At 42.0% G+C, this 19,234-nt stretch overlaps 1 protein-coding gene across 1 annotated transcript; it reads left to right on the top strand.

The window, feature by feature from the left end:
* Positions 1 to 6,211: 6,211 nt before the first annotated feature.
* LOC118621176 (glutathione S-transferase A1-like) lies at positions 6,212 to 16,609 on the top strand. Its single transcript, XM_036248505.1, is given in 6 exon segments — positions 6,212 to 6,298; positions 9,843 to 9,894; positions 10,861 to 10,993; positions 13,076 to 13,217; positions 15,245 to 15,376; positions 16,265 to 16,609. Coding segments are annotated over 6 exon segments (669 nt in total). The 3' UTR covers positions 16,388 to 16,609.
* Positions 16,610 to 19,234: the final 2,625 nt, after the last annotated feature.

Here is a 19,234-nt window from a genome sequence, read left to right as displayed (position 1 = left end):
GCACCTTGCACAACTTCACTCACACTTTGATGACATAAGGGTTCAAGTCTAGGCTTTGGCAGTCCCTCAGGATTCCACACACACTCTCATCTGCCTGACTGTGTTCACTGACCCGTGTCCTCAGAACAGATTTCTTCATACCACTCAAGTGCAATGTATGGACTTTGCATCGATCCTGATGCAAATAAGCCCACTATAAAGAAATCTTCACGAGACAATGGGCAAAATTAGAAAGCTGAATATTTAATGAAATTAAGGGATTATAATCATTTGTGCGATAAGAGAATAATAGGATTATGCTTGAAAAGAGTCCCTACCTTGTAGAGATTAGCATACCTAATGTTTGATAGATGAAGTGATAGGCTGTCTAGTATTTGTTTCAAAATAATCCCATGGTTGTGGCAGAAATAGGTTCCCATACATTAGTTTCTTGTGGTTGCTATACAAATTACTAAAACTGGGTAGCTTAAAACAACAGAATTTATTCTCTTACACTCTTGGAGGCCAGACATTCAAAGTCAGCATGTTGGTGGGCCGTACTTCCTCTGGAGGCTTTAGGGGGGACCCTTTCCTGCCTCTTTCCGCATCTGGTGGCTCTTTGCTTTTCTTGGCTCATGGCCACATCACTCCAATCTCTGCCTCCGTCTTCTTATCACCTCACCCTCTTCTCTTCCGTGGTAAAGATACTTGTTAGATTTGGGGGCCCCTTGGGTAGTCCAGGATGATGTCATCTCAAGTTCCCTTACTTAATTACATTTGCAAAGACGCTTTTTCTAAGTACGGTCACATTTACAGGTTCCAGGTATTTGGACATGGATTTATCTCTTTAAGGGCCACCATGCCACCCACAACAGGGTGTAGATGAAAAAGAGTGTTGACAGTTGCTGAAGCAGAGGGAGGGGTACATTGGGCTTTCTCAACTTTCTACCATTCTCTCTTGGTTGTATTTGCTGGAAATTTTCCATTTAATAATTTTTTAAAACTATTACTTATTGAGCTCCTAATTTGTGCCAAGCACTGAACCAGAAAACGGGGGCGTGACTGGAAAAGCTCTACCCTCAGGACTTCACAGGATATGGGGAAAACTGATATTAAACATATAGTGTCAAAAATACAGTAGTGGCTCAAAGGAGAGTATTCCAAACAGAACAAGTAGCACGTGCAAAGGCTCAGAGGCTAGCAAGGCTGATACGTGTGTGCAGAGAGAAAAATGTATACTGTTCAGGTTGTCATATTTAGCAGAGAAAATATAAGATACCCAGTTTAATGTGAATTTTAGATAAACAATAAATATTTTTTTAGTGTAAGTGTGTCCCTTTTCTGAAATTCACATTTAATTGGATGTCCTGTATGTTATCAGGACAACCCAATATAAAAAATATTCCACAATCAGCTTGCTCTTTACTGACCTCAACTCCCTTCTGTGCTCATAGGAGAGGTTTATCATCTGCCTTAGTCCTTGCACCCAATTTATAAAAACCTCACAGCAAGTTTCTTCTGACTGGCAGAGAGAGTCCAATAATCTGAAATGTTCTGTTTAATCTTTTATTTGTTGACCTTGATAAGGGACATATTAACCAGTTGTTTCATGATATGAGGATGACTTGTAATTTTCCTTCTAATTTGGCATTGAACCCATGGACCCTGAACAGTGTGGGAGTGGCTTTCTGTTTGTCAGGAAGCTCTCCCTTTCAGAGAGGAGGAGTTATTCAACTGTCAAAACAGCTGCTAAACACATGAGGAGGTGGCATTGAGTTGCTGACACAAGTGGGAGACAGACTTTAATAAGGTAAGTACTGATTATATAAACCTTCAAATGTTGCATTACATCTTTACATTTAAGTTAAAAAAATTAAAAATGTGTCCTTAGCACAAGAAAATGTTCATTTTATTCTCCCATTGTGTCTTCTTTTTTTTTTTTTTATCCTCACCGGAGGACATTTTTCCATTTTTTGTTCAGATAGACTGGGAGGGAGAGAGAGGAACAGAGAGAGAGAGAGAGAAACATCGATGTGAAAGGAACACATCGAGTGGCTGCCACCCGCACAACCGACCAGGGCCGGGGACAAACCGCAACCGAGGTACGTGCCCTTAGCGGGAACCGAACCCGGGTCTCTCAGGACCGCAGGCCGACGCTCTAACTGCTGAGCCAAACCGGCCAGGGCTCCCATTGTGTCTTCTTGGTGTGCTTAGGGGACAGTCCAAAAGTTTTTCATTCAATTGCTGTTGGATACATCTTTATGAAAATGTAAACATGAAGAAATTAGAACACTAGGGCATGAGCATTGTGATGTGAGAATAATTAACAATATAAGAAGAAGAAAATAATACCATTTTAGGCAATCTGAGAATATGATCAGTGCAAAAGAGTGTAGGTGTTTATACTGAAGTTACTTTCTCTGTTGAAGTAGTCAACACTCAACCCTTGTGAATGGTAATACTGTAATACAATAGAGGCTGTAAAAATTCAAAATTAAAATGTATTAGGTTTGGATGTAATTAGACTGAATGTCAGCAGAACTAGATTGTATTCAGTCTTTGGTGTGGTTAGCTAACTGAGAAGTCCCGCTATCTATCTGGGGTTCATGACAGGTCTAGCAAGTGGCTGGAGCAGCTTTTTCAACTATGGTACTGTTGGCACTGGGCTGGGCAATTTGTTGCTGTGAGAAACTGTCCTGTCCATTGTTCTTTTTTGTTTGCTTGTTTTTTAACAAATGTTTATTATAAACATGTACATTTAATTAGTTTTAAGAAATGGACTTGACAGTAGTATTAAAATATATATTTTCTCAAATTTTCAAACTTTATGCCTTTAAGATATCAACAATGATCATTTGTTTACAAGTTTTACAAGACTTCGTCATTTCATCAATTCAGTAGACACAGTTAAGATTAATATTTTCACTTTTTCTTTTCATTTCACTCTGCACTTGTTGAAAGAACACAGAGTGGGGTAAAGTTCCATCCTGGTGCTATTTATAGTCTGTAGAGTTGAAAGAGTGTTTAGAATGGATAGAGAGTTACTGTATTTTTCAAAACAAGTTGACCCTGGAAATATTACATAGATTTAATAGCCAACCGCAATCAACCATAAGGTATTTCCAATTCAATATAAAAAATGTGTCGGTTAGGATAACATGGTTGAGGAAAAATGCTGGATAACATGAAGAATGACTAAGGGTGGATAAAATCTTATTTGTACTGGAACTGTGAGTCAAGAGAGAGACAGATGATAGGTAGATAGATTGACAAATAGATGATTGATAGGTAGGTAGATTGATAGATACATGATAGATAGATGTTAGATGATAAACAGACAGATATATGATAGGTAGATAGATAGATAGATAAAATAGGCAGATAGACACATGGATGGATAGACTGACAGACAAAAGAAGGAAGACACATGTGCTACCCAATGTGTCCAGAGACTCTCTCATCTCCCAGAAACTGGGAACAGGAGGGGACTTGCATTTGATGATTCCTAATATGAATTTTATGTACATTATCACATTTAACTTTCTTAATAGCCTTCAAAAGTACATATACCTATCTCTATTGTTAGAAGAGAGAATTGGGGTGCAAATATTAAACAACCTTATCATGCTTATAAACCTCATAAAGAAAGGAGTTGAGTTTTGTCTCCAAGTCTCCCATCTCTCTGCTAAGAAACCACTGCCAGAGATTTAGCTCCTTTAGTTTACTATGGAATTATCATAGAACATATTCCTTTCAAGGAAAATAAACCCATTTCATTATTAAGGTGGAATATAGCTATGCTAGCTCTCAATTTACCCAAAGTTTTTTAGGATATCAATGTAAAGCAAGGCATGCACCTATTAATACATATTTCTTCTTGTCAAACCACTAAAAATCAGGGAACAGAAAGGATCTTGTGAATTCAATATTGTTTTCTCTTCCTCCTCTTTAACCAATAGTTGGCTAATGATTTCCAAAGGGAAAAATGAACAAGAGTCTCGGAGAAAGCCTGCCAAAGTGTTATGTGGTTGAGTGAAAAGCCCAGACCTGAAATCAGAAGACGAGCTCAGACTAACCCAATGCTCGCAAAACATGAGAGCGTAGTAGAGGTGCTTTATCTCTTTGAACTTTAGTCTCCTTATCTTTAAAACAAGATATTAAAAGCTGTTTCCTAGGATTGTTGTAGAGAGTAGACCCACTTGGTAAATATTGTAAATCAGGAACACATATGTGTGACCTCTGGCAAATTGTCCAATCTCTGTAGTTCTCATTTTCTGTTGACCAGGCAAAGTTTCATAACTTTTGGCCTAGTCTTATCAGGACATTGGGAACCTCCTATTTGGAAGGTGAAGAAAGTTGCTTTTAAGAAGGAATCAATGGAATGAGGGATCTTAGTGAGAGGATTTGAGTCACTAAGCTCTGTGCATTCTTGTCCATAACAAACATGTCACTGCAAGCGTTACCTTTATTCTCCTTTTCATTCTGCTGAATCATAGCATCTCCATTTCCCATAAGAAAGTACAATAGACAAGCTCTCCACTTACAAAACAGGTTGATTAAGTATATTTCCAAGAGGCTTTACTCTCTGAAGCTTAGACTATTGAATCTCACATTAATAATGTGGATATTGAAAACACTTTGATATTAAAATGCAAGTCCACTCACTTTTTCAGAGATATATCTATTAGGTAAAGAGAAGTATATTTTTTGTGTCAAAGTCCACAACAACAAAAGTTTTCAAGAGAATTAATGTTTTCTAAACAGAGCTTGGGATTTAGATAGAAATGCAACCGTTTCCCTCGAAGTCCTGGCTTTGAGATTCATGCTTTTTATGAGCCCTGTGTGTTTTCATCCACACAGTGCTAGACCCAGTTCTGTCCATTGTTGGAGCCACTGAGTTTCATTCTCAGGTTCCTGGCTATGTCTACTTCCAGACGCAACCAAGGTATCTCTTACCATTACAATAACCAGAGGAGTGTGCAGACATACACACGCCTATACAAACAACAAACATAACTGAAACGAAAACCACATGAAACAATGCTTACCTTTTCGACATCGAATGCATTCTGATATTTTCTATTTCATTTTGAAAAATTGGTGGATATGACAGTTCTCTTTAGGATGGTCATGCATATCTTAAAACACTTCTAACATAGAAAATAAAGCCAAGATTTTGGTTTTAAATAGCAGTGGGTTTGAATCCCAGGTCCGCCATTTACTTTAGGCAAGATACTCTGGAAACCTCAGTGTCCCCACCTGTAAAATGAGAGTGATAATAGAATTCATCTCAGGTCATTTGTACAGGATTAAGTGATGATAAATAGGTGAGAGAATGCCCACTGCATGACAGGCATGGAACACATAATAGTTCTATTCCATGGACTGTAAAGTGAATGCAGTAACATTAACTTTTCTAGATTATAAAACATACCAAGTATAGATACAATGTAGAATTCCAATAAGGTAAGGATTAGCACCCTGTGTCTGTAGAAAGAATTGGCAGTTTTGCAGCTATAGTTAGGTGAGTCTCAGTGCTAATTTCAGTGTTTGAACAAATGCAGCGTAACCACCACGAGACTGAGGACTGACTCTGCTCCCTCCTCTTTCCCCCTGTCTGGGAGTCCTCTGGTTTCAAGGCACCTCCCAGGCTCTCAGGCCCCACACCTGGGTGGTTTTCAGCTCTGCCCTTTTTTTGTCCTCAGTGTGGATTTCCATGTCCATCATTAACTGGAATGTGACTGTGGACATGTCATCTGATCTCTGTGTCTTGGCTTCATGAGCTGAATAATGGGTATAATAACCCTAGTTCATAGGGACAGTCATGAGGATTAAAGATAATTGTATCCAAGGGGACTACACTGGGTCAGAGTGATTAGGAGATTTTCAATCGATATTAGTTGTTTAATCCTTCCCCTCTTTGTAAAACCTACACATACATCCTTACCACAGACTCCCCCAAGTAGCCCACCAAGTCAATCAGATTTTACCCAGTACAGACATGAGAATAGTTTGGAGCAATTTACTGGGTTGGCTTGTGATGGGTGAGATTTCAGATCAACAAAAACATTCCAGGGACTCTTGTGACTCTGCCATGAAGAAGGAAGACACTACTTGAGCATTGTTGGTGCTCTTCCACCACACTTCAGGAAGTGAATTGTTGCTTCTGTGATTTCCTTCCTTCATTTATTTATTCATTCCCTCATGTTTATAGAACCCAGGAGACTGCGTCATGGTGGGGAAGCTCAGACTTCACTATTTCAATGGACGAGGTCGAATGGAGTCCATCTGGTGGCTCCTGCCTGCAGCTGTAGTCGAGGTCAGTTCTGAGTTCTGTCATCTTAAATTGGATCTAAAATTGCTGGTATCAAATACTTTTGTTACCAGACTAAAACCAACATTGAGTGAGTTGGCCTCAGGCTGGCCTGTAGTGTGTGGGTTCTGAACGTTGTGCAGGAAAGATTTCACAATATGAGTCCAGGTGATTTTGAGAATATGTTTATTAAACCTTGGGACAGTGAAACAAAGGAGAGAACAGAGGTGGTGCTCTGCTTGGCTTCCTAGAAACTTTATAGAAAAAAGTGAGCCCAGCTGGGGTGGCTCAGTGGTTGAGCATCAACCCATTCAGCAAGAGGTTGCCAATTCAATTCCCGGTCAGAGCACGTGCCCAGGTTGTGGGACCGATCCCCAGTGAGGGGCGTGCAAGAGGTGGCCAATCGAGGCTCTCTCTCATCAATGTTTCTGTCTCTCTCTCCATCTCCCTTTCTCTCTAAAATCAATAAAGAAAAAAAAAGGGGCGGGGGCGGAGAAAAAAGTGAGGGCTACTTTGCACTTACTGGGAATCAGAGAAAAAGGGGGCCTTGGAGACACAATCAGAGGTAAGCCCGCTGCTCCTCTGGTTGCAAGTCTTGCGAGAGAGTAAAGAGTTCATGCCTGACAAGGGGGATGGGTGTGCTCTAGAAAGAGCCTGCACTGGCACTTTGTCTTGAGGGTTTTTATCTTTTATTTTTATTTTTTCTGTTGGTGAGACTCTCAGGGGAGGGTTTCAGCAGAACACCCATCAGCCTTCCAGGTGTATTTTTAATATGCGGATGCATCACAATGAGCGTATAGGGCAGTTTGGGATATTTCTTTGGTCTGCTTTACTGTTTTCCTATTATCTTGGATCTGTCTGGCTTTAATGGGGTTTTTTGTTATTTGCTCCCCTGACATCTATCCTGGGGATAGCTGGCACAAATGGCAGTAACTGGTCTCTGTCCTCTATCTCCCCACTGGGGTGATTTAAGCTATGTATTCTCTGGTTAGTGAGTGGATGTATAAATCATTTACTCTCAAGTGTCCTTGGTTACCAATGATAAGGCCTTGTGATTGCTAGCTTGTTGTAAGTTGTTCATATTGTATGGCCTTGTTTAATTTCTTTTGTCTCAGTTTACTATCTTGCCATACTTTTTTATTAAGCTAAAGGCTTTTTTTTAAAAAAAAAAAATTTATTTTTAAGCTTATCATGAGTTTTGCATTAAAACAAAAAACACCACTTATTAAGAGATTAATAGATTTGGCCTAATATAGTATTAAAATTTATTCTCATCAATGAGCAGAAACAATTAAAATAACTTTAAGAAACTAATCATAATGTGTGGGCCTTATTTGAATGTGAATTTAAACACACCCTAAAATATTATTTATAGCATTTATGCAACATTAGAAACATAAACAGCAATTGAATATTGGATGATATTAAAGAACTATTGTTGATGTTTTAGGTGTGATAATGTAGTATGGTTATTTTAAAAATAATTCTTATGTTTTAGAGGAACAGATGGACGTATTTCAAGGTGAAATATATGAGATCTAGAACTGGCTCCAAATGATTCCACAAGAGGGCGAGTGGGTGGGCATGAGCACTCACGGTTAGATTGAGTGGAGAGTTACTGAAGCTGGGCGATGGGAACAAGGAAGATGATTTTCTGTTTATATTTATGTACACTACAAATTTCCATAGTAAAAAGATAAAAATAAAATATTAGAAAATAAATGTTTTATAAATTAAAGTGTAAATCAAACCTATGGGGAGAAGTGAAATGTACGAAACTGCCTGTTAATGCTTGAACACACCCACTCAGCAGTGATTTTACTGAGCACCTGTCAGTGCCCGGGTCTGTGCTCTGACCGAGGGAAACACACATGAACACAACAGGCAAGGTCCCTGCCCTCAGGAAGCGTACATTCCAGTCAGGACGCAGACAAGCAAATAGGTGAATGAAAGGCGGAATGGGAGCATCCGGAAGGACATCCAAGCATTTACAGCAACAAAATGCCAGATCTTCCTGTGGAAAGCTGGTCAAGTTTTGGAAGTCAGTCTCTGTTGAGCTCTGCCCTCTGGAGGAGTCCATGAGAAAAACACTTCTCAGTCCAGATCAGAGGAGCCCAGCCTCTCTGGGGAAGCCAGGTTTTCCTTTGGAGGGAGTCCTGGATGAGCTCCTTGTCCCTCGGGGGGGGAGCAGTAAAGGGGGGTTTGGATGAGGATGCCTGGTGTGGGGGTTTCTAGTGCCCTCCCTTCTAGTGCTGTCCTCTGTACCAACATGTTTCCCTCAGCCTTGGAGTGTACTCCTGATTGTTCCATGAGTGCACAGAACTTTAGCTTGGTCCGTTCTCAATTTTATACCTAGAAAAGTACTCAAAAATATTAGTAGTGACATTCCAGATTGTTTTCTTTCTTTACACCAGTAAACCAAAGTTTTTTCTATAGTACAGACATCAGGTATGGGATCAGGGATGTGCTCAGAGCCCGTGGGCAGGAGGAGTTCACCATAGGAAGGTGAGAGGGAGGTGATGTTGAGAACATCCAAGGCTTCTTCTTCTCCTTTATCCTAGCGTGGCTGAAGAGAGGGTGGGGCAAGAAATGTAGGCAAAGAGCAGAGTACATTTTCACCAATATTAGAAAGCTTTAATTATTTTCAAAAAGGGAATGGATGATATTATGAAATAGCAGCCATGTTTAAACACCTAATGACAACTTGCAATTACTGAGCACTTACTCTGTACCTGCTGCTGCTCAAAGGCCTTTGCATACCTAATTGATTTTATTCACACCAACCTATAACATAGGTACCCCTTCTCTACACATTTTATAGAGAGGATACTGAGACACAGAGACATTCTGTAATATGCTCAAATTCCAGAAACCTGTACATGAAAGAGGTGATGTTCACATCCAGGCAGTCATATCAGAAACCAAAGATGTTTTGGGGGAGTGTGTGTGGGTTAACATTTAAAAATTAATTTGGGGATTTTTTTTTTATTTTCTTCAATTGCGAATTTTATCCTTGCGTGTGTCATACTTTTCAAAAGAGAAAATTCTGAGTAGAAAGATTTAAGGCTCTACAGCCAATAGGACTTCTTCACCGTTGGTGGGGCCCCTATAATGTGGGGTGAGTCCCCTGGTAGCAAATCTTACATGGTCACTGGTCCATGGATACCGCATGCCGGCGGACACACAATGTCCTGTCCTGTCTCACATGGAGAGAAAGGCTGTCCTGAGGTATTAAAAATTTATAACTAGAACTTCCCATTTCCTTCCCTCTAATAGCACTACCCTCCCAAATGCTGTCCTCATCACTGACAGATATAAAAGCAGGTGGAGGTGAATGGAACCCAGGTGTGAGCAGTTACAGGCTATAACCCATGCTCTGTTCCTGATGGCTGTAACCCAAATTTCCTAATCACATGATCACACTCCTCTGTGTACCCCACCAAACTCAGAAATCTTATCTTCTCCATATTATGAACCGGACAGAGGTCATTCAAGGTGAAAAGTTCTATAATGCTATGGAATGAACTCCTTTCCTGTTTCTGCTTTCCAGGTTGAAGAGAAATTTTTAGAATCTCCAGAAGACTTGGAAAAGTAAAAAAATGGTAAGATTAAGTATCTAAATTGTTCTGATGAGGGTATCTAGAAAGTCAATTATGAAGTTTCAATACCAGGCAATGCCTATGTGTGTGTGTGTGGGGCGAGCTAGGGGTGGTGGTGGGGGGCAGGTTTAAGGGGTAGGCTCATTGAGCAGGTCTTATCACTCACTCAGGGCTAGGAAGGACTTGAACCATCTGAGTATTTGCTAAAGAACCATTCCTGTTCCTCAGAATGCCCCCTTTTGCTCCTCGGCCTCTGTGCACTGTGAGTGCGCTGTATCCGCTCAGGACCCACAGAGCCTGCCCATCCCCGGACACTCCAACACACGCAGCAGGTGCTGAGAGTGGACATGGGCCACCAGCTGCCTTCAGTCTGTTCTCTCCAGGTTGAAGGTAGTGTCCCAGTAGTACTGCAGACTCAGATGGGGAGGTGGTGTTGAGTGGGTGGGAATGGAGGAGACAGTGTGCAGAGGGCGAGAGGGAAAGGGCAGCAGCCCTGGATCCAGACCCAGGGCTTCCGCACACACTGATCAGTGGTGGAGGGTGAAGAGCACACAACACAGCCTATGTAGGAATTGAGCTTAGAATTCAACTTAATGCCACGAACCCAGGAGACTAACTTTGGGAACTTCCCATTTGAACTGTTTCTGGCTGATGGACCTCTGCAGTCTCTCTCTGAATACCTCCTAAATTATCCCATGAAGATAAATAAATAAAAAACCAGGCACCTACCATGTATCTGGATGGAAAGTAAAAAGATAAATAAAATAATCTTAAAAAAAAAAAAAAGACAGATTGTGAAGAAAAAGATTACAGGAGGCTGAAACCCAGTGCTATTTTCATTAAAATATTACTAGTCAATAATTTTTTTTCTTTTATATCTTTAGTTATTTTCAACAAACATGTTTTCTAACTACAAGACTGTGATCCATAAGACATTTGACTTTAGTTTTTCTTTTCATCTTTCAAAAGATGGGTCTCTGATGTTCCAGCAAGTGCCAATGGTCGAAATTGACGGGATGAAGCTGGCACAGAGCAGAGCCATTCTCAACTACATCGCCGCCAAATACAACCTGTATGGGAAAGACATAAAGGAGAGAGCCCTGTAGGTATTTTTTCTGTTTCTATCAACAATTACTAGGAACCATTTAGATCCTTCTTTGAATGAGCAGGGTTGTGTTGGGGGATCCTGACCAATAGCAGCATGGGCCTTGGAGGTAGAGGCTGAGGTCCAGTCCAGCAGAGAGCGTGAGGATGAGCGGTTCCACTTGAAGTGGAATCTAGCAAGTGGGATTATAGAAGATTCAGTGATGGGTGTAGTACAGGGAGTGACAGGTTTCCAAAGACTAATGGACTATGAAGCCAGGAGGATGGTGGAATCATGACTCCAGGTGCTCAGGTCTCTCAAGAAAAGGCTGGGAAAGGAAAGGATCCAGAGAAGCTAATTTTCAAGTTCATAAATTATAAGAATAATTAACAAGAACTTAATTTATGAGCCAACTGCATGGACTGGCCCCTTGACAAGGGTTTGCTTGATTTGGTGCCCAAGATGCTAGGGTTACCTCAACTGTTTTGATGTAGTACTGAAGCAGCCATATTTAGTCAATGCAACCACATCTTGGGTGGGGTGGGGGGGCGGTCTACTCCCTGTTGTGATGGGATCACATGATTGAAACTAAAGTCTTCTAAGGAACTGCTGGTAGTTAGTCCAAAAGTTAAACATAGAGTTACCATTATGTCAGCATCTCCACTACTACTAGGTATGTACCCAAGAGAATAAAAAATACATCCACACTAAAACTTAAATAAATTTTTTAAAATCAATTTTAGAGAGAGGGGAAGGGAGAGGGAGAGAGAGATAGAAACATAGATGAGAGAGAACATCAACTGGCCGCCTCCAGCATGCCCCCCGTTGGGGATTTGGCCAACAACCTGAGCATGTGCCCTGACTGGGAATCAAACCAGTGACCTCTTGGTGCATGAGTTGATACTCAACCACTGAGCCACACCAACCGGGTTGCACTAAAACTTGTACAGAAATGTTCACAATAACATTATGCATAATATTCAAAAAGTGGAAACAACAGAAGTGTCTATGAACTCAAGAATGCATGAACAGAGTTTTGTATATTCATCAATGTAATATTATTTGGCCACGAAAAGGAAAAAAACATGGATAAACCTTGAAAACATTATGTTGCATCAAAGAAACCAGACGCCAGAGACTCATATAGTATGATGTCATTCGGATGAAATGTGAAGAACATTTATATTCATAGTAACAAAGTAATTTAGGTTTCCAGGGGCTGGGGCAGGGGGCAGAATGTGGAATGCTGAGAGAGCACACTGCAACTCCTCTGGGGTATGAAGATATCCTGAAATTAGAGTGCGGTGATGGTACAGAAACCTGTGCCTTTATGAAATGTCACAAAATTGTACATTTAAAAAGAGTGACATTATGGTGTGCGAATTGTATGTCAATAAAGAGTTTATCTCTGTAAAAAGGGAAACCTCTTATAGGAAACCCAGTTAGGAACAATATAAACATATCTCCTGAAGTATACACTAGTAGAAACTATATAAATAATTGCACCAATTTAGGGGATATTTTAGCTGGAGTCTTGAGCAGTGCAAACATGGCCAAAGTATAGAAACAGTATGTGGAGAGGGTTGTGGAACTGTGATCTATGGGAAATAATGTGAAGAACTGTTAATATTGGGAATATAAATGGGCCTGGGTGGTGTAAGGATGACAGAGGGAGAGGGACATGACTGTGGTGGCTGTGCCTGGACTCTCTGGAATGATTCAGGAGGCAGGTCTTCAGCTTCTGGATCACACTGAGTCTGTGCCCAGAGCCAGCGCGGCAGAGATGGCAAACCCTAGGCAGAGACTTAGCGGGCACTTTCAGTGATTCCACCAATTTCTCTCTGCCTGTGACTCTGGACCCCTCACTGATGTTATCTGTCCCTGTATTTGCTCATGTGTCTAAATTTTAGATATATACATCTATCTTAATATGAAATGTTAAAATTTAACGAAATTCATAGCTTCATGACTGGCATATAAAAACACATCCAGTGGTGGTGAATTACTTTGCCACCTCCTGATGCTCCATTCTCTTACATTTTTAAACTATAACATGTAAAGCAGGTGACATTTGACAATTGGGTCATTTTTGTCTTTCAGGATTGATATGTATTCTGAAGGTATGGCAGATTTGAATGAAATGATCATGACTTTACCACTATGTCCACCTGATCAAAAAGACGCCAAGATGATCCAGATCAAAGAGAGAACAATAAATCGTTACCTCCCTGCCTTTGAAAAAGTAAGTGGGCTGTTCAGTGTTGGGCACTGAGATTAAAGGACAAAGGAAATTCATGCCCAGGCAGTCCTGGGGCATTGACCTTCTCTTCCAGTTAGCCCTCCTGAATGCTAACATAGCAGCCTGTCTCTCTGTGCATGGTACAGAAATCAACTGTGGGGAGGATATGCACCTGTTATACCCAAGTTATCATCTTTCAGCAAAATTTCAGTTACTGCTACCCAATTTAGAATAATGCATTCGATGACATTTCATGGTCATAGTTGAAACGTGGGCTGTGGAAGGCTGTGGGATCCTCACTAGGGATCGGAGTAGATCCTGCAGAACAGCATGTAGGGGCTTTTCATCCAAAGGAGCACAGTGAAAGCAATTTGTCAGATAAAGTTCTGGCAACACGTGTAGGGAGACATGAGACCAGTTGCCCAACAGGAGAGTGTGGTAGTGTTCCTGGGATGGATGAGATGTATCTAAACAGAGATGGGGCCGAGGATGGAGAAGAAGAGACTGATGAAAGATGTTAAGGAACAAACACTCTACAAATTGTTGAGTTGTCAGACTTCAGAGGAAAGCTAAGCACGCTAAGGAAATGAAGTTCCATCACTATGTATGTAGCACATATCGTAATTTTCTCTTTGAAGGTAAAAGAAGAACATTTCAAGATCAAAACTTTCTGAAATCAAACTACATAAAAATGATGGACCAAAATAATGATTGTAAGGGATACAGGAGGTTTACATATAGACAAAGGTTTAACACTGACACCCTCATTTTTATAAAGCATTAAAAAGCATTTACAAAACATTCTTTCATTCATTCTACAAATTTCAAATAATTACTTGCGTGTTTGTCTATATTCAAGGAGCGAAGAATTTAATACTAATGCAAAAATACACCCTCCTGGACCTTTGTTGCTGAGAGTTTAGGGCACATTCACAAGGACAAGCTCATTAGGCAGTTTGAGTAGATCAATACTTTGAAATAAAAGAGCTTCATGACAACATCTTACAAAATAGGTTTTGATGCTATTATATTCTTTACCAAATAATTATCCATTCTTTTATATACATACTTGATCTGAAAGTGTATTTGCCAAAATGCTATTATCTTGAGTTGGTGGTGCTATGTGTGTTTATTCTCGTTATACATTGAGATTTCCATATTGCTGGAATATTTTAATAAACATCACATATTTCTCCAACATATTATTATGAATAATTTTATACATTCAGAAAAGTTTAAATAAATATACAGTGAATACATACGCACCCACCACCTGGACACAAAATTAGCCTTTCATTATGTTCGCAAAATTAGCCTTTCATTATGAGTTTCTATCTCTCAATCCCTCCCTCTGTCAATCAAACGCACATATTATTTCCTTATATATTAAAAGTGAGTTTAAGGCATCACTGCAATTCACATCTGGACATTTCAGCAGCAGATCATAGCACAGCGCAAGTCAGGAGCCAGAGCCCATGTTGTAAGGGACATGGTGAAATCAAATTGACCCAGGTTTGCATAAAGTTCCAAAGTGATAGACCAGGAACGAGGAGAACAGACAGAGGAGAAATGAAGACTCTGAAATAGTCTGCTCAGGACTGAAGAAGGATGTCATGAAGATGGATCTTTGCCCAAGTGAAAGAGAAGAAAGAGAAGGAGAGAGAAAGACAGACAGAGACAGAGATGGAGAGCCATGTGCTAAAGTTCAGGATTACAAACTGTAGGGCATGGGGTCACAGGGTGCAGCCAGTGCTAGCCCTGGGCCAGCTGAAGGTGCACATAGGGAGCCCCAGTGCTGTGGGAGGAGAAAAGGAAATGGTAACCTGGACTCTAACTGAGGAGGGTGGAACGGGCAGCAGAGACCTGCTTCTCCCTCTCACTGAAGCAGGGGCGTGAATGTGGTGTGATGCTCCACACCTGCCCAGTGAGGCAGCAGAGGTGGAAAGTCGGGCTGGAGAGACCTGGGCAGGAGCAGGGGGACCCAGCCTGACTGTGCCTGTGTTCATAATCTGACCCCTCCAATTCACCAGGTGTTGAAGAGCCATGGACAAGACTACCTGGTTGGCAACAAGCTGAGCAGGGCTGACATCCACATGGTTGAACTTATGTGCTATGTTGAAGAGATTGATCCTAGCCTTCTGGCCAACTTCCCTCTGCTGAAGGTGACGTCTCTCACAGTCCTTGGGAGGGAAGGCCCCCATCTCCCATCTGGAATCTAATATTTTGGCTCTTGGACTGTCATGGCTGGATCCCATCATGGTCCAGGCTTACTGCCCCCAGGTGTCCAAAATTTGCTTGTAGGCCCTGGTCTGAGATAGGAAAATAATCTTGTTTGGTCAAAAGATTGGAGGTGGATGCTATCCCAAGGAGAACAGTTTGTCTATCACAGTGCAAAGGACCCTGGACTCAGCATCTCTGTCCTTGCATCCCTGTCCCCACAGTTTCTGTCCTCATGTTGTCTGGGATTCCCTTTCTTCCAGGTGTGTCCTTGTCTATGCTACCTGAGTCTGTGGGAGCAGGTCTCCTTCCTTTGATTTTCTTCCCTCAGCACCTGCCCCTTCTCCCAGATGTTGTGTTTCTCTCCCCACAGCCCCTCTCTCTCCTTCTGTCTTTCTCTCTCAAAGGGCAACTTGGTTTTGACTGTGCTCATGGTTGGCCGTCTATATTTCCTATCTTCAGTTCCAGCCCAGTTTTCCCACATCTTCATTTTTCCCATTTGGAGCCTTTGCCTGTGCTGTTCTGACAGAGGCATAGGCCTCCTTGTCTGCACAAGAGGGAGGAAGCTGCAGAACTTCCATGTAGCAAAGAAGACAGGGAAGAGTGTGAGCTGAATCAAGTCATCACCTGGTCTCTGGGGAAAGTGCTACTGAGCTGTGTTTTCTTCCCCTGATCTTCCCCTCTCGCTGGCGTGTGTTTCCCAGCCTCCTACTGGTGCTGATGGAGGGGACTTCGCTGGTTCTGGCCTAGGAGGGTCTCAGATCCCCTGGCCTGTGCTAATGATGGGGTGGGTGTTCTGTCTCCCCTCTGAGGCTGTGCTCTCTGCATTGCAGGCCCTGAGGACCAGAATCAGTAACCTCCCGACTGTGAAGAAGTTTCTGCAGCCCGGCAGTCAGAGGAAGCCTCCTATAGATGCAAAAATGTTAGAAGAAGCCAGGAAGATTTTCAAGTTTTAAATAAAGCAGGCATGGATGCCCAGCACACGCAGCATCCATCTTCTGAAATGTTCCAACAGTGCCGTGCTCTACCTAGATGTAGGTCCTGGCTGTTGTGTGACTAAGAAAGCGTAGGTGCTCATTGAATGAGAAATCAACTGTGCATTGACTTGCAGAGCAATCTGTTTTGGTCCATTGTGAAAACATGACCACCTTCTAAGATGTGTCTTCAACTTAAAATAAATGGAGAATAAGTTTCATGGACTTGTTGATGTATTTGAAAAATTGTCATGCAACAGTACTGTATACCTTGTCTAAGAGAGTTAAGTAGAAACACCCATCTCACACTTTCAGTTACACAAAAATAGTCTTTTCCTTTTGGATTCTGCTGCCTTTCTGACTCACAACCTAAACACTTTCTTCTCTGTCTTTTTTGAAAACTACTTTCTTCAAATAAGCAATGTTTTTTTTGTTTTTCCTGTTCAGTTATGGAACTAATATTTATTTTCTGTGTAATATGTAATTTTCAGTGTTCAGGGAGCTGGGTAAATAATGATGGACAAGCCAGATATAGTCTCTGTCTTCATGGGGGTTACTCTAGCGAAACAAAAAGATAGGTAGTTATAGTCCAAAACCAAATTTGCTGTGTACATCCATCTCCTAAGGTTGCTGTGACACGGTTCTACAAATTTAGTGGCTTAGAACATTAAAATCTATTCACTCACAGTTCTAGAGTCTGTGTGACACCAAGGTGTGAGCAGGGCCATGCTCTCTCTCTCTCAGAAGGCTTTTAGAAGGCCCTTCCCTGCCTTTTTCTGGTTTCTGAGGGTTACAGGCAATCCTGGACTTTTCTTAGCTTGTAGATGTGTAACTCCAATCTCTGCCTCTGCTGTCGCATGGCGGACTTCCTGTGTCTGTGTGTGTCTCCATCCAGAGTCCCCCTTCTTTTAAAGATACCAGTAATCAGATAATCAGATTTGGGTTCACCTTAATCTGATATGACTTCCCCTTGACTTGATTGCATCTGCAAAAGCCCTATTTTCAGATAAAGTCTCTGATACCCAGGAGTAGGACTTCAACATACCATTTTAGGGGACACAATCAAATCTACAGTACAATGCTGGGGGTGTGACAAAGTGGGTCATAAACCTAAGAAAGAGACCTGTGCAGGAATCCATGGGGCAGTCACCATTTCTCCAGGACAGGAGGCATGTCTGGCATGAGCGTGAGGAGATAAAGCTGTGGTTAGTAAAGCCAGTGGGTGGAACTTGGGTTAACCAGCAGGGATGTAAGGTGAGCATGGTCCATGGCCTGGGAGACACTGAGCATGGTGCACCTAAAGAAAGAGAAGTCATGAGGTCTGAGGGGAACTTTCCTCAGGTTGGAAGGGGAGATGATGAGCTGAGACCAGGGAACAAGACCCAGAGTCCTGAGGTCATTTAAGGCCGCGGCAAGAAGTTTGGATGTTGTACTAGGAAAAACGGAGAGCTATTGAAGTATAGCTAAACACCCTGCTTTACCAGCCTGAAGTACATAGATAATAAAGTCATATTTTTAAAATATTCATCTTAAGTCAGTCAAGTATCCGTCTCAGAACAGCAAGAACATTCTTTTCCCTGCTGGGGGGTCTCTTTCCCATGTTCAGTCGATCCACTGTTCAAGGAGTCCAGGAGTCCTGAGACCAACAGGAAATCCATGCAGTCCTTGGCTGCTACCCTTGTTTTCTGCTGCCCTTCGTGCCACATGAAGAGCCTATGGCCCCACAGACTCCCTGAGCTGAGGAGGTTTGGTCCAAACACTGGTCACCATCCTCTGCAGCAGCATCCTCACAGCCCACAGCCTACAGCTACAGAAGGAAGGAAGGGGAGGCCTCCCTCCTCACTGTCATTCAGGCCTGGTTCTCAATCTGTAGAGGCAGATGCACACTACCCCTGGTGTGTCACTGTGCAAGGTAGACTGGGATTGAGTGACGCATAGCTTCACCCACATACTGAGCCCGTAACTTGGCCTCTCCTGGAAAATTTTGAATATATGTGGTTGAGCTCAGGGCCCTAGTCTTTTCATAGTGTGAACCTCCCCACCTTGAAGTAGGGTGGGGCAGACTGAGTCATGGGACACATGGTTGCTGCTCTTTATGTTTATTCAGTGTTAGGCCAACTGAGCTCAACCGAGGTTAGAGCACAAGGCAAGGGTACAGCAAACTTACTAACTCTACCTATTTGTGAAGTTTTCTACTCATGATCCACGGCAGAGACACTAATTTCCAATGTGCCATCAAACCGTTTGGCAGTCTGGAGAAATGCACAAGATGAAATACAAAGGATTGCCAAGGAAGCCACTTTTATTAAAATATAGTTGTTAGAAAGATTCCAAAATGGCACTGGAGTGAATGGAAGCTACACAGACCATCTTCCAGGACCAAACTGGAATTATAACTAAAATAAAAACAAATCGTCAGGCCCTGGCCGGTTTGGCTCAGCAGTTGGAGCGTCAGCCTGTGGTACAGGGAGACCCAGGTTCGGTTCCCGCTAAGGGCACGTACCTCGGTTGCAGTTTGTCCCCGGCCCTGGTTGGTCGTGCGGGTGGCAGCTACTCGATGTGTCTCTTCACGTCGATGTTTCTCTCTCTCTCTCCCTCCCGCTCTATCTGAACAAAAAATGGAAAAATGTCCTCGGGTGAGGAAAAAAAACAACAACAGAAAAGCAGCTAGAGAGGACCCATATAACCGGGGACAGGAAGAAAGGACAATGAATGAAAGGACACTGAATTGAGTCTGCTAAGTCTTCAGAGGTGCAAGGGGGCGGGCTGGGAGCCCATGAACAGCAGCTGATTTAACTGTGAGCAGCTTCCTCTGGGTTAAATTCCCAA

The sequence above is a fragment of the Molossus molossus genome, unplaced genomic scaffold, assembly GCF_014108415.1.
Source record: "Molossus molossus isolate mMolMol1 unplaced genomic scaffold, mMolMol1.p scaffold_m16_p_8, whole genome shotgun sequence".
Lineage (NCBI taxonomy): Eukaryota > Metazoa > Chordata > Mammalia > Chiroptera > Molossidae > Molossus > Molossus molossus.
The sequence above is the reverse complement of the archived record's forward strand: the minus strand, read 5'-3'. Positions and strand labels throughout refer to the sequence as shown.